This window comes from Macaca mulatta, chromosome 4, assembly GCF_049350105.2.
Source record: "Macaca mulatta isolate MMU2019108-1 chromosome 4, T2T-MMU8v2.0, whole genome shotgun sequence".
Lineage (NCBI taxonomy): Eukaryota > Metazoa > Chordata > Mammalia > Primates > Cercopithecidae > Macaca > Macaca mulatta.
In genome coordinates, this window is record NC_133409.1 from 63,956,102 (window position 1) to 63,970,512 (window position 14,411).

The 14,411-nt window shown below is 41.2% G+C and overlaps 1 protein-coding gene across 3 annotated transcripts in view; it reads right to left on the bottom strand.

Annotated features, from left to right (window-relative positions):
• Window positions 1–210: 210 nt before the first annotated feature.
• Window positions 211–14,411, bottom strand: part of EPM2A (EPM2A glucan phosphatase, laforin) — a 115,933-nt gene continuing 101,732 nt past the window's right edge. For 2 of the 3 annotated variants that reach the window (XM_001087462.5, XM_078001229.1), the window contains exons 3-4: window positions 10,117–10,358; window positions 211–2,532 (exon numbers count right to left, since the gene is read on the bottom strand). In XM_001087462.5, coding sequence (XP_001087462.1) covers window positions 2,255–2,532; window positions 10,117–10,358 — 520 coding nt within the window. In that variant the 3' untranslated portion in view covers window positions 211–2,254. The remainder of the gene's footprint in view (window positions 2,533–10,116; window positions 10,359–14,411) is intronic. The other variant, XM_028847191.2, reaches the window with a different exon arrangement.

The following is a 14,411-nucleotide window of genomic DNA, read 5'->3' on the forward strand; positions in this document are numbered from 1 at the left end:
ATCGGTTAATTGACAGAGGAAGAGTGACAAGAAAAAAGAAACAATTTAGCTCAGTGGATTGCCCCCTTTACAAATAAGGAAACACAGTTTGTCCTAGATTTCAGACTAAGCTGATAACATTTTAAAAATCCTGTACAGAAAGGTTTTTTTAAGTGTTTTTATTTACCAAAAGTTTTGGGTGATTTTGAAATACATTAGACATCCCATTCATTGAGGAAAGGATGATTTATTCCAAAACATTCTTTAATAGTCCTAAAATGATTTTGTCTATCAGAGCAGAAGGAACAAAGGGAAAAATCCACCTGAGAAAAGATCTTTGTATCATGGAAATTATGAAGCTAGATTAGACATTAAAGAAATTCACACGCACACATAGTTTAAAATTCCATTTTTAAGATTAAATTTTCACGACACATTATGACTGTAAATGAGTTACTTGAATACCAATTATTACCTCTAGTTATTTTTAGCAAGGGAGCTGGACTTCACTTTACTTAATGCTAGCTTATAAATTTAACTTCGTAAAATTATACGGGAAATGTGTCCTGGCCAGCTGTCTCTGCCCAAAGCAAATGTCATCTCCCCTAAGTGCCACAATTATATCTCCCTGTCCTCTGAGCTCCACTGAAACTTACCTTGTATCCTTCTTGTCCCCCACACCTTCTAAATAAGAGTCTCTTGCATCTATCAATATGTGTTTGTGGAAGAAAGGAAGGTGCAGAAAAATAAATGCACATCATAGTTTAATTAAGAAAGTAAGGGCTTTGAATCAAATCTAGCTTTGTATCTCACTGCATCTATTTATTCATCGTGTGACAACAGACAGTTGATTTAACCCCTCTGAGCCTTAGTTTCTCATCTTTATCATGGAGATAATGAGATGTTCTTCATTGGATATTGTGAAGATTAAACTGGATATGATTATAAATCACCTTGCACATACATAGAGGCTCTCAATTGAAAAAAACACGTCTCTTTTTTCTATTCTAGCATATCATTCATGGTCCAACCCTGCATTGCAGTTGTTGAATGCAGGTCTGTTTCTAGGCAGCACACTTTTGAAGGCAACGTTGTTCATCTCTGTATTTCCTGTAGAACCTAGGGTGATGAGCTGCATAGTCTGGAGGCACAGGAACTGCATATTATACTAAATTGAGGGCTGAGCCAGGATGGCCGAGGCTGTGAAGCAATTATCCATGGATTTGGTCGTTTGGGCTCTTTCGGTAGTATAGGTCCTCTCATGAACTCCCACTCTGGTCTTAAAACAGCCCATCATGTTTTTAAATTAGCTTGCACAAAATACAACTACTTTCCTAGATTCTTTGGCAACTGATCAGAACACTATTCTGTGTCTCGCTACGGAAACTCCTGCAGGCATATCGACCGTACCCTTAGAAAGACAAAACTGAATGCACTACATGGTGCTGGGAAAACAAGTTGTGTTCAAAACAGCACTGAGTCAAATAGACTATTAACTCTAGCTTGCCCTTGACTGGTCATGAGACCTTGGGCTAGCTACCTATGCCCATTAAGGGTCAATTTAACTTCTTGATATCACAACTATAAAAAACAAGGGTATTTTTTGCTTTGTTTGGCAGTTTTGAGGGAAAACAACAACAACAACAACAAATGAGAGATAATTCTACTTTGGTTGTTACACAGGGTTGTTGGGTAGAGAAGGAAGGTGATGTCTTGGAATAGACTTTAACAACTGTGAGGCAGGATAAAAATGAAGTCCTGAAAGCCATCATTTTTTGACCACAGTGAGCTCTTCTTTTGTAATGGTTCAGGCTTCTAACCTTATTTCCTCCTTTGGCAACTGACCAGCTCACGCACACACACTAGTGATTAAATCCACATAGTTCCATATCTTTTCCTCTGTATGGCCAAGAGTTTCAGTGCAACAGGAAAGTGCTGTCATGGATCCATCGCACAACACATGCAGTGCTGTAAAGCAAAGGCCTCATCTGCCCGCAGGCAGCAGGAACTACACTCATTACCCTTCTGTCTTATGTACAGCCTAACTGCTTCGTGCCTCTTCTCATGTATGAGTCACAGCTTTCTTGTAGAGTATTTCAAAAATACAGCCCCAAAACAAAGCATAATCGAAAGTCATCCCAGATGAAAGTGGTTGGCTTGGGGAAAGTCACACAGTCCTTTCAGTTTAGGTAGAATCCTTGTTTCTAGGTCATTTTACCAACATCACCCCAGGCTCCTTAGGGAAATCAGGAGGGGGCAGAAGCAGGCTGACCAGCTACAGACTACACACAGAAGAACGAACCTTCCCAAATTTCTGGAAAAAATCTTCTTGTGCACGGGCCAAAGCCTCTTCATCAATGTAGACAGCTGGCCTCTTGGCCATGAGGAAATACTGCACCTTCCTCAGATTCCAGCCCATCACGTACTGGAACCAGCCGCAGACAGCCGCGGTGGAGCGGCCCACCCCAGCGTTGCAGTGCACATACACGATGTGTCCCTTCTCCAGCAGCGCATGCAGCAAGCACACTGCCTGGGGCAGCATCTGCACTCGACCTGCGGTGGGGAAAGCACAGCACACATGTGAATAACTAAACCACCAGATACCGCCACTGAGATCTCCTCCACAGCCTGAAATCACAGGGATGCACATGGCCAGGCAGGGATAAGAGACTTTGCTTTCTTCCTGCATTGTGAAGGAAAAGGTGAGATCATTTTACAACCTGATAATAGTAAAGTGGAAAGAGCATTCCAGAGGGAGAGGCCCTCTCTAATCCTTCCCTGGGTATTGCTACTCCTTTGGGTGACTTCGCCATCCATGCAAATATCCCTCCAAAGAAAAGTGACCTATCACCTGTCATCAGAATGCACTTTCACATCAAAAGTGTTTGCAGATGGTCAGAATTTTAGAGGATTAAAAACAAAAAAAGTTGTCAGGTCTGGCCACCTGAATTACAGTGAATCCAAAAGTATCTTCCAGCTAAATGTAAATCACAGAAGTGGCCCATAATAGTTAAAGGAATCAATCTGTTCATTCAACATATGCTCATTTTCATTTGTTTGATGGAATGGCTAACATTATTTGATACAGATGGGATAACCAATTGTTCATTTATTCCCTCAAGATACGATGAATGCTAAAACTGATTTAATTTCTATGTTTTCAGGAAATTATATAATTATATAATTTGGGGTTTATAGCTATTACCATTTCAAGGTTACCATTTTGATTATTAGATTATTCAAATGTCTTCTTATCACGCCAGGAGAGGACACGCTATGCCCTGCTGAGGCCTGGTAGACTCTGCTCCGCTCTCTCATCCCGTGGGACAGAGAGGTGTACCACAGTCACTTCTTAGAGCTCCTGGATGCCTGAAGTTTCTCCTGCTCACAGGTTCTCAGTACAGAGATATTTTGTAAGTTCGTTTTTTTTTTTTTTTTTCAGGGGGTGGTCAATGTAAATTATTTCAAAGGGAAAGGAAGAGGGAAATGAGAGTGTCCTGGGTTACAGCTCTATGCTCGTGACTTGGCATTCTCTAGCTACAGGAACACAGTGGCCCCAAAGGATACTCTGATGGTCACATACAAGAGCCCTGTGTGGCCTTCACATTGCTATCCTTATTGGATGACCAAAGAGATGGGAACAACCGTCCCTCAAAAGATTTCACCTGGGGATTTGCCGTGAGGCCTAGAATTCTCCCATGACAGCAACTCCCCTAAGTTTATATTTCCCTCTTTAGATGTCCTTTGGTGAAATACAAGTGCCCCTCAAGGAGCCCACACAACACACTGAGATGAGGCATCAGCACCTGAGAAGGACAGAGTTTACCAAGGACCACAATGTGGCTTGAAGGCCTCTCACTGGCCATTCCATCTAGCCAGGCATCTACCTCAGCTTCAGGCTCATCAAGCTCTGAGAAGGGGCAGAGTTCACATGGAAGCCAGGATAATATTCTTATCTTGTTGCTGGAGCTCTGTTAACCCCCTAGTGAAGAGATCTAACACTGCACGCTCCACACAGCAGTTTAGAATGTACCTGGAATGCCTTCAGGCAGGAAGGACACAGGTTTGGTTTCTTGAGCTCCATCCCTCTCTCACCTGTTGCCATACATTGTTGTTCCCTGCCTGGTCCCCAAAGGCGTTTGTATTAGATAGTTACCAGCTTCTATGTATATCTGATTCCTCACAGTCCAAACTGAACCATGAACTTTAACTCATCTAGACCTCCACACCTGATTCCAGGACACTCTGAGATGACAGTGAGGTAGGCCTGCCACTCAGTTACTCATGGTGCCCTCCTAGAGGTACTAAAATATCACTGGAGATGCAACAGGATGGTGAGAGCATCATGTGTGACAGTGAGATGTCTCAGCATGTCTCAGGGAGAGCACTGCATGGCGGATCCACCATTTGCGCTGGGGGATCAGAGGAGCAAAACCTCCGATGTATGATGGATCAGCCCTGCTGAGAAGTGAGAGGCCTGCTTCACTGCGGGGCTTCTGTTCTGCTGAGGGTATGAGAAGTTCACTCCTGGGAAAGCTGGGTGGGAGGAGAACTCTGCCGCTCAAGCTGGAAGCATGGGTTCTTTCTGCTCCTGCCACAGTTAGCATCACCTGACAAGCTCCCTGCTGTGGTTGTCTCTAGATACTACGTGCCTTGGCAGGAAACAAAGAAGAATCATTTAACGTAGGTTCAGGCTTTCCTCAGATGCCCAGTATGTGAATAGCCCACAGTGGTCATCAGCAGAAGGAGCTGCTGGACTCAGAGTCCCAGCCCCTCGCACTCAGCGCATACAGCATCAGTGTAACTGGCTTGCAAACAAGATCTTCCCTGGTGCCAGTCAAGATCCCTTCCCCAGACCTGTTCTCTGGCCAGAGGTTTCCCTAGGGTGGGTCTGCACCAAATATTGCAAATGATGCAATACATTTCCCTTTTCATTTTATCTGTAAAAGATTCTTCAAGAGGTATGTACATAGTTTAGACGTTAAAAAGTGACATGTGTTAGTTTGAGGTTCTGTGATCTCAGGCACATACTCCTGAAAGGTATATGTCAGCAAACATCGAAGCTCTCAAGGCTCCCAGCTTCACACAGATTTCAGCATCGGGCACAGCCATCAGTGATCTTCTCCCAGAATCACTCAATCATTGCACTGAAGGATGAACAAACATTTAATAAACATAGAGAATAAATAAATAAATAAGAAGGGTATCAGAGGCTGAGCATGGTGGCTTATGCCTGTAATTCCAGCACTTTGGGAGGCCAAGGTGAGCGGATTGCCTGAGGTCAGGAGTTCAAGAGCAGTCTGGCCAACATGGTGAAACTCTGTTTCTACTAAAATTTTTAAAAAAATAGCCAGGATTGGTGGTATATGCCTGTAATCCAGCTACTCAGCAGGCTGAGGCAGGGGAATTGCTTGAACCAGGGAGGGGGAGGTTGCAGTGAGCTACGATCATGTCACTGCACACCAGCCTGGGGGAGAGACTGAGACTCCATCTAAAAAAGAATGGTACCAGAGAAGTAGGTGGTCCAGGGTGCCCACTCATCTCAGCCTGGCCACAGCTGGAGGCCTGGTTTATTTTGATCTCTTGTGACTGCAAATCACTCCTTTGGTTGATGGTAGATAACATTTATTGAGCCCTTTCTACCTTCCCAGCACTGTCGTTAACATTTTACACGTGCTAGCTCATTTACAACCACCTCTTAACAACTATGGGGTCAGCACTATTGTGATCTTCAATTTATATATTAATAAATTGAGCACAGACATTTTCCCAAGGTTATTCCCTAAGTGGCCACTCAAACTCAGCTAGCGTGACTCTGAAGCCGCAGGTCTTAACCACTGTACTGTGGTCCTTCCCTACTCCACCTGGTTAATGGTACTTGTTGGCCCCCATCTTGTCAATCTGGATTCTCAGTCAGTCCCTCTGCACTCACTTACCAGCCCATGCTGGTGGTCTTACCCTGGGTGAGAATAATGTCCTCCCTGGAGATTAACACCTCTGCCCCACCCTAGAGGAGCCCTCTCAAGAGGACCATCTCTCTCTGCTTGAAACCTATTCTAGGAAGTCTAACCTAATATGTGACCCACCAAGGAATAGAAAGAGGGTTCCCAGGAGGGTCATCTTGATGTGCCCAGCTCAGCAGGGCCAGTGTCAACCAGAGCAGCTATAGATAGGTTCCACGTAGAATTTAATTTGATGTTGCCATTCTTAAAAACAATAAAACCTCAAGACAGAAATCCAGTTCTTTTAATGTAAAATATTCCAAACTTTAAATGTTGACAACTAAGTTGAAAACTGTAAACCCTTTGCAGATCAAACAAGACATTCTACCCTCTGTGTTTCTGACTCTGTAATTTAATACAGGCCCTGGTTCTCAATAGATGCTCCATACACACTCATTAAGTCCATGAATAAACACAAGACTAGAAAAACAGCAATAAAAACCTATTTGATCTGAGACGCTACTAAGCACTTCTAACCTAACTTGTGGTTCACACCTGCTCCAGGCTAATCTGACTCTGGACTGATTAAAAGCTTTCTGAAAGCACTACTGAGCCAGCCAAGGTTGTGAGGGAGGGAGAGGTAGAGCATTTGGGCAGGTAAGTCAAGTAGCCTGAGGCATTAGGGCCTGAGATAAAAGAGAGGGTCAAAAGGCCCTAAAGATAAGCTTTATCTAAGGTTGATCCTGAAAGAAATCCACAGCTTTCAGCCTTTCTCTCTCTCTCTCTCTCTCTCACACACACACACACACACACACACACACACACACACACACACACACACTTTCCTTTCTTACTCCAGGAGCAGATATATGATGAATATATTATTTGGGGGGCATATCTTTTTTCCATCTTTGAAGTGTAATATAGATAGGATCCACGTTATCTATAACATCCTTTGGTAGAAACTTAAAGACTTGGAACTAATCCTATAGTTCCAACATTGTGATTTTCAAAGCCCTTTCTTATCAATTATCTTATTCTACTGTTATAGCCCTGTAAGGTGGAAAATACTATCTTCATTTTCTTAATGCGTGAACTAGCCTGCTGATATCCTCCCAGCTACCCGGTGGTGACAAGACTTACGCTCAGGTGTCTTGGCTCCAAGGTTAGCATTTCTGTGCAATGGGAGAGCTGAATTCAGTGTGTTGAGCAAGGGAAAAGAAGTCAGACTTTGACAACAGAGGGGTAGCTGAGGACTTCATGAAGCCTATGAACTCATTTGGGAGGCAAGGGTAGACATTTGTTATAAATAGCGCTGCAGTGACAAAGGTCAAAACACAACCTGAATACTTTCTATGCAAAGAAAATTTTAATGAGATCTGTTTCATTTTGTTTTGTTCAGGCGAGTTAGATTTGGCAGATTTTCATTCCCTAGGTGAAAGACACAAACCAAAATGTTTATAAAAGATTAAAAAAAGAGAGAGAAATCTACACCACCCTTGCATATACGACAAAGTGCGCAAGAGTAAGGATCGATCACACGATTGATTGTAACAGGTCTGTGACAACCAGCAGTGACAGTCAAGCCTAACAAACTGTCTTCTTTCTCAGACTTCAACTGACAGCATTATGCTGCAACTCAAAACACTTCCAAGTGGGTTTTTCTCTAGAGTTCTAAAAATATTCAGCTGATTAATCTATGTGTTCATTGGGCTAACACTGTGAGCCACAGAGATCGGTCTATTGATAAAAAGTTCCCCTCCCACTCAAAAGTGGTTGTTAACCCTTGGATTCCCACCCCCCCCCCGCCCCCCGCCGACCCCGGTTAAGCCAAGACAAAGAAATCCATTAGTCGGTCTTACAGCTGGGCCTTTATCTAAAGTGGAAGCTTGCATTTTGCAGCTCAAATGCCACAGCACTGTCTCAGCCTGAAAGAAGCTCTGCTGCTGCACTAACAGTTAGGACTGTGACCTGCTGACCCACTGACCTCAAAAAAGGTGTGAATATAATGACAATGGGTCCTTGGGGATATAGTTTTCCCTCAGGCTTCCGCAGAGTCCCAAACTATCAAGCAAATTACCGATTTGTCAGCAGAGCCTTCAAGTAATCAGTGTGTGGGTTGGGATGGGATGGCAGGGGATACGTGGCACAGTTGGCAGCCCAACTTCTCCTAGCCTCATCTCACATCATTCTCCAATGGGATAACGATGCTGTCAAATCAGATTCAGAGATGTTAACATCAAAATGCATTCTGGAAGCTACAGTTCTACAAATCCTAACTATCTTCTCTGTTTTGAAACCAGGAAAACCAGCTGGACAAGGTGAATATCACCTATATTCAACCAATGTGCATCTTTGCAAATGAAGATTTTCTTTTTTTCTTAATTGAAGAAGGGCAGAGCTCTTACAGCTAAATCATGCTTCCTTACATCAGGTTACCAAGAGGAATAACCAGACTGTCATCAGCGCTCTCCACCTTCAGGAACAAAAATACCCATCCCCAAGGATAATTCAGCTCAGACACAGACCAATAAAGGGGCCCAGCCTGGCCAGGAGGACCACCTGAGATCCATAAAGGCCTCAGGTGGGCAAGGCCCAGGAATGTAGGTTTCCTGTGGTCCTCATGGCCTTCTGTCTTGCAGACCATTCACTCTTGGGGAGACAAGCTACTTCCTTTGAAATTTGTAGGCTCTGCCTAACTCCAGATGATCGTGAACATAAGGGGTTGAAATTGCGTGGGTCTGAAGAACCTGCCTGAAGCGTTTGTGTAAGAATGCAGGGAGAAGCTTCAAAGCTGGTAAAGTTGCTGTCTGGAGCAATGCTTTGGGTCCGACTGACAGCCTTGAAATTCAGAATGGGCCTCTTTTAGTTCTATGACATGGGCAATAACTTTTCATACCTTAGCCTCTTCGTCTGCAAAACGGAGGCAGCTACAATATCTGCCTGGAGTCTTATTATGAGAATTAAATAAGCTAATTCTTGTAAATTGCTTAGGAGAGTGTTTTGTACATAATATACATTTGGGGGAAGAGGGCTAAAGATAGAAATGTCTCTAAGCTGGATATCACTGTCCTTTACCCAGTAGAGGAGGTCACAAAACTCCTTAGCCTCTCCCATTTCCAAAGCTCTCTGCTGCCCCCTGCTGACAGCTGCTTGATACTATCGGTGTAACTGGGTTCTCTCCTCCCGACTGTAGTTATCTCCATTCCTTTTCGACAAGTACCCTATTCTACAACCGGGCTAAAATCCGTATCATTCCTCTAAAATTCCATGTTTCTGTGCCATCGCCTGTGCTGCTGCTTCCCCGTAGCATGCCCTTTCTCCTTCCACATCTACCTATCAAAGCCATGCCCACCTCAAGTGCCATGGCATTCATGCAGCCTCCCTTTGTCGCTCCCCAGAATGTGCTCTTCCCATGCACAACCCTCCTCCAGCACGGTCCTCACTCCTCTCTTACCTGTTCCTCTCTGTGCTGTAATTAGCGTTGAACTCGTATTACTGCACAACTGCTTCTTCCTATAGCGTCTAAAGTCCTTTTCGTCCCTCAAATCCTGCAGGATCATCTTTCCTCATTCTCTGATCCAAGCCACATTGGTCTTTCAGTTTTTGCAACGCTCTGTGCTCTCTCCTGCCACAAGGATTCTTCTAAGCTGCTGCTTCTGCCTGGGACACTCTCTCCACTTACTCTTCCTTCAGACAACCTCAGCTCTTAGTCCAAACACTACTTTCCAAGAAAACCCTCTTTGATCCCCCTTCCTTGGCCTGATTACCTGTACATAATCTCATAGCAATACCTATGTATTTTTCTAACAAAAAAATTCATCATAGTTTTAAACCTCTATAACATTTGTCATCCCTATAGGACAATGCGCTCCGTGGGGGCAGAAGTTGTGCCTGTCTTTCTTTACTGCTGTATTCCTAGCTACCAGCATAATGCTGCATACCCAGTACATACACAATAAATATGTGTTGAATGAATAAACAAAGAAGCCACATTAAACAGCATCTTAGCCACAGTGTCAAAACATATGTATCATATATATTAAATCTAAAATCTTATATTTATTCTATTTCTACCATTCATTTTTAAGATATTAAATTATAGATGATAGATAGACAGACAGAGAGACAGACAGCAAGCAAGCAAGGGGTTCTCTGAAACACAGCAAGGAGGCAGAACAGTTCTGATCCTTACCTTCGGTGCTCATATCTGGTGTTGGCATCCAGATGTAGGCCAAGCCTTCTTCCCTATATAGTTTAATCATAGTGTCTGGAGTCATGGGTTCTGGGTAGCGGTTACAGCCTGAGGAATTCTGTACAATATCCCATTCAGTCTGGAAATTCATTACAGCTGTAATCCCCAGTTCACGCTTCAGTTTGATGGTTACATGTTCCACTTGACGAGGGCAGCTACCCAGCCAGATATTTGGTAGAATTCTAATGAGAACATATGGAGTCAACTATTACTAGTGTTGTTCTGATTTGAGGTTTAAGGAGCTACATAAAAATATGTAGTATTAAAATATAACTAACCTTTAAGTCTGGCACAGGAAAAGCTAGATATTTTAGAATATAAGCACCAATGTTATTATTGAAAGAAAAAGTACTGGTGATGCTGCTTTGGGGAAAGCAAGTAATCCAATTAACTAGAACACCAGGAAATGGACATCTGCAAACCAAATCAAGCAATATATTAAAATAAGTCTACCAAGATGTACTTATTCCATGAATGCATATATGGCTCCACATGATAAAAATCCATCAACAGACTTCAAATACTAACAAATTAAAGGTGAAAATTCCTGTAATTATATAAATAAATTCTGAAAAACAAATTTCAGCAGGCATTCTGGTTTAAAAGTCTACATAAAAATTTCAAATAGTATGAGACTTCCAAAATACGCTACAGAGCAAAAGCTAACAAACAACAGACTTCTTTTAAATAAAATTAGAATCAACATTCATTCTATTAGTACCTAGCATTGTTCTATAGGTTTCATCTAATGCTACAAGGTAAGAAAGGGAAATAGCAACATAATTTCCTTTTGGAAATTCTCATTGAGGTTTATTATAGAAAAAAAAATAATGAAATGAAAACGTTAAAAACTCAGAAAAAATTTAGTAACCCTTTAGACAAGAACCCAAGGAGAAAAAAATAAAATAAAATATGTTTATCCAGCCGGATGCAGTGGCTCACGCCTGTAATCCCAGCACTTTGGGAGGGAAAGGCAGGCATATCACCTGAGGTTAGGAATTTGAGACCAGCCTGGCCAATTCAACTAAAAATATAAAAATTAGCTGGGCGTGGTGGTGGGCACCTGTAATCCCAGCTACTCGGGAGGCTGAGGCAGGAGAATAGCTTGAACCCGGGAGGTGGAGGTTGCAGTGAGCCGAGCTCACACCACTGCACTCCAGCCTGGGCGACAGAGCAAGACTGTCTCAAATTAAATAAATAAATAAATATAAAAATAAAAGATTTTGTTAACATATTTAGTAATAATTGTCTGATGTTAGGCCAAGTTATTTATCAGCTCTAACCTGTTGGTGTGCTCATCTTTAGAATGGGTCTAAAAATAACAAATAAAAATCTTGTAAGGAATAAATACAATTAAATAATACATCTGAATTGGACTGAAACCAGTAGATGCACAGTAAATGCAAGTGGATTTTATGTCTAGTTACAGTGATTTACTTATTTTTGTAATTTACTTTGCATTGCATTGTAAAGATTATTCAGTTAATTTTTCATTGTTTCCTATATTCATTTGAATGCTGTAGAATAGAAAATACTCTATTTTTGCTTTTTTCCTTTTGGTGGTTGTTGTCATTGTTGATGTTAACAGGAGAAGCCAATTACTAATCCTCTAATGTGGTCATGACCCATAATCAATGACAATTATCTCAGAAGATCTGGCACTATCTGTCTAAAGCCTGAGCCCTGCTTCCCCTACAGAAGAGGATAAACTGTTTTTTTCCTGCTTGTGTTCTTGTCTAAAGGGTTATTAGGAATTTCCTTGTGGAAATCCTTATCGAGGATTATTATGGGAAAAAAATGATAAAAGAAAAGTTAGACATTGTAAAAGACCTAATGGTGATGGAAAGACGGACATGAAATCCAAGGCTTTCATCTTATCCCTGGCCCCAGATAATTCTTAGATACTCCACTGGACCCAGTGGACTGAGAGAAAGACCTTGAGCAAGGATACTCACAGGGTGCCCAAGAGTCGTGCTTCACCAGGACGTGCAGAGCTGAGTATTCAGGGGGAAAATTCACACCCACTTGGTGATTGCCCCTTCCCTCTGGCTGCTGAGTGAGACCTGCCTCTATCTAGATTTCCCATCCCTCCTTCCAGATCTTTTAAAGATCCCTTACCCACAGACCTGCTGGATGCCTAGCGAGATGATAGTGCTAGGCTCCCATATGTATACTTTGGGGTTGAACTGAGCACACTAAAACTCCTAAGCTGGAAAAGAGGGAAGTGGACACTTCCATTATATAACCAAGATATAGGAACTATTATAAGATAGTAATAAATATTTTTTTTACTGGCAAAATTTTAAAGAGGACTGGTAAAATATTAAAGAGAATATTCTTGACAGGCAAGCTAAAATCCAAATAGCACTCAGCATTTTCTTGAATATTGCATTCTTTGAGTGGGCACTAGTTAGTATTTAGCTAGTCAGTAAATGCCACAACAAAATGGCGGACTGATTTTTCACACAAGGTTACATAAAGGCTCCAGAATAGTTCATAGAGATACACAAAGGGTAAATTAGGACATTTGAGCCTGCAATATAAGAAATCAGAGTCAGCATATTCCAAACCAGTCAGTCTATAGAGTCACATGGTGTTGCTAAAAGAGGTGTTATTCTAACATCTCCTTCAGCCCTGGCCTTCAAATGTTTTTAAGGTGATAGGGAAACTCAGAACTAGTCAAAGATAAACAGGCTCAAAGCTGGTAGCTTAACACATATATTTCACACATAACATTTCTGATGGAAATAGGCCCTTAAAATATACATCCAGATATGGTGAAAGTCAGAGTCCATATTTAAGAAATGAGTATGAAATAATTTCTGATATTTTAAAACAAGATGTTCTAAACCTAAGAGACAGATAACTAAAGATAAACTCTGAAAACAAACACTATATTGAAAGATAGAAAAGTAAGGTTATAAAGTGATTTGTACTGAATCTTATATGGGATGCACAGACAGAGACTGGGCCTGTTGGAAACAAACACATCAATGGCTTCTGCTTAATCAGACGGCTAAAGTGCCCTTCATATGCATCCTACTTCAGTTTGTTTTCCAAAAGTAGGTGATATATTTCTAGTTACAGGATTCACTGGGGGTAACAAGCTGCATGATATGCTTTCTAAACAGTAAACTTTTACTTATTAATTCAAAAGAGGATAATTTGATACCATTTAAAATTCATTTTTAATCATCTCATCTCAGTTTTAGTCTTCTCTTGGTATCAATGTTATTTTAAGCAACTTTTAAAATCAGGATTTTTAGGGTGAAAAGAAGCCTCTTGAAATATGAGATTAGAGAATAAAAATTCTCTATAAGAGTAGTTTTAATGCAAGACATACCAAAATTCAAAGATATAATGGAACAAAAGTTATAGCTTACAATTATATCATAAAACTTCCAGAGACTTGTTTCATAAGTAATCAATCATGAACTCAGAGATTTCTGGCAGCTCCACTATAGACTATTTGGAAAGATAAAGAGATGCTAACTGAACCAAAAGGGTATTGACACTCAGTCAGCTCAGGACAGAAGTTCCCAAACCTGACTATGCATTCAAGTCACATGAGGTACTTTTATAAAAACATCTATTACCAGGATCCACCTCAGAGATACTTATAGTGAGGCTTGGGAGTTAGGCCTATAATTCTGTAGCTTATTTGATTTTTGGTCTGTTTAGAAATTAACCAGATTACATATGCAGAAGATTCCAGAACCACCTTGGACCACCAGTCCAAGGTCACCATATGCATGTAAGGGAAGCTTAATATATAGAGCCCAATACCTTTTTTTAATATCGGTAAAAAATATGGAGATGAGAAAAAATGGGCTTCCTCAGTCTGACATATCTACAAATTAAGGTAAGTTCTTATCTTTATCTAAAAAATAGTGTCAAGACTACAAATAATTACTAGATAGTGAGGAGTGAGAAATCATTTGTTATGAGAGACAATGTATATCCATGTGTTCAATGCACAGTACCTTCTAACTGGGCAAAACTAAATCTACTTCTGAGTCATGACAAATATTTAATATAGTCCTATGCATAAGAATGTACTTTTGTAGAAAAAATTTATTAACTAGGGTTTTGACTATTTCTACTGTGCTATAATCAGATTATATAATAAATAAAATCTACCCAAGTAATATTACAACTTAGGTAAAGACCAGGGGAAAGAGCAGATGGCTGAAATTATGGAACCTTATTTTCTTGGACTGCAGATCAAAATCAAT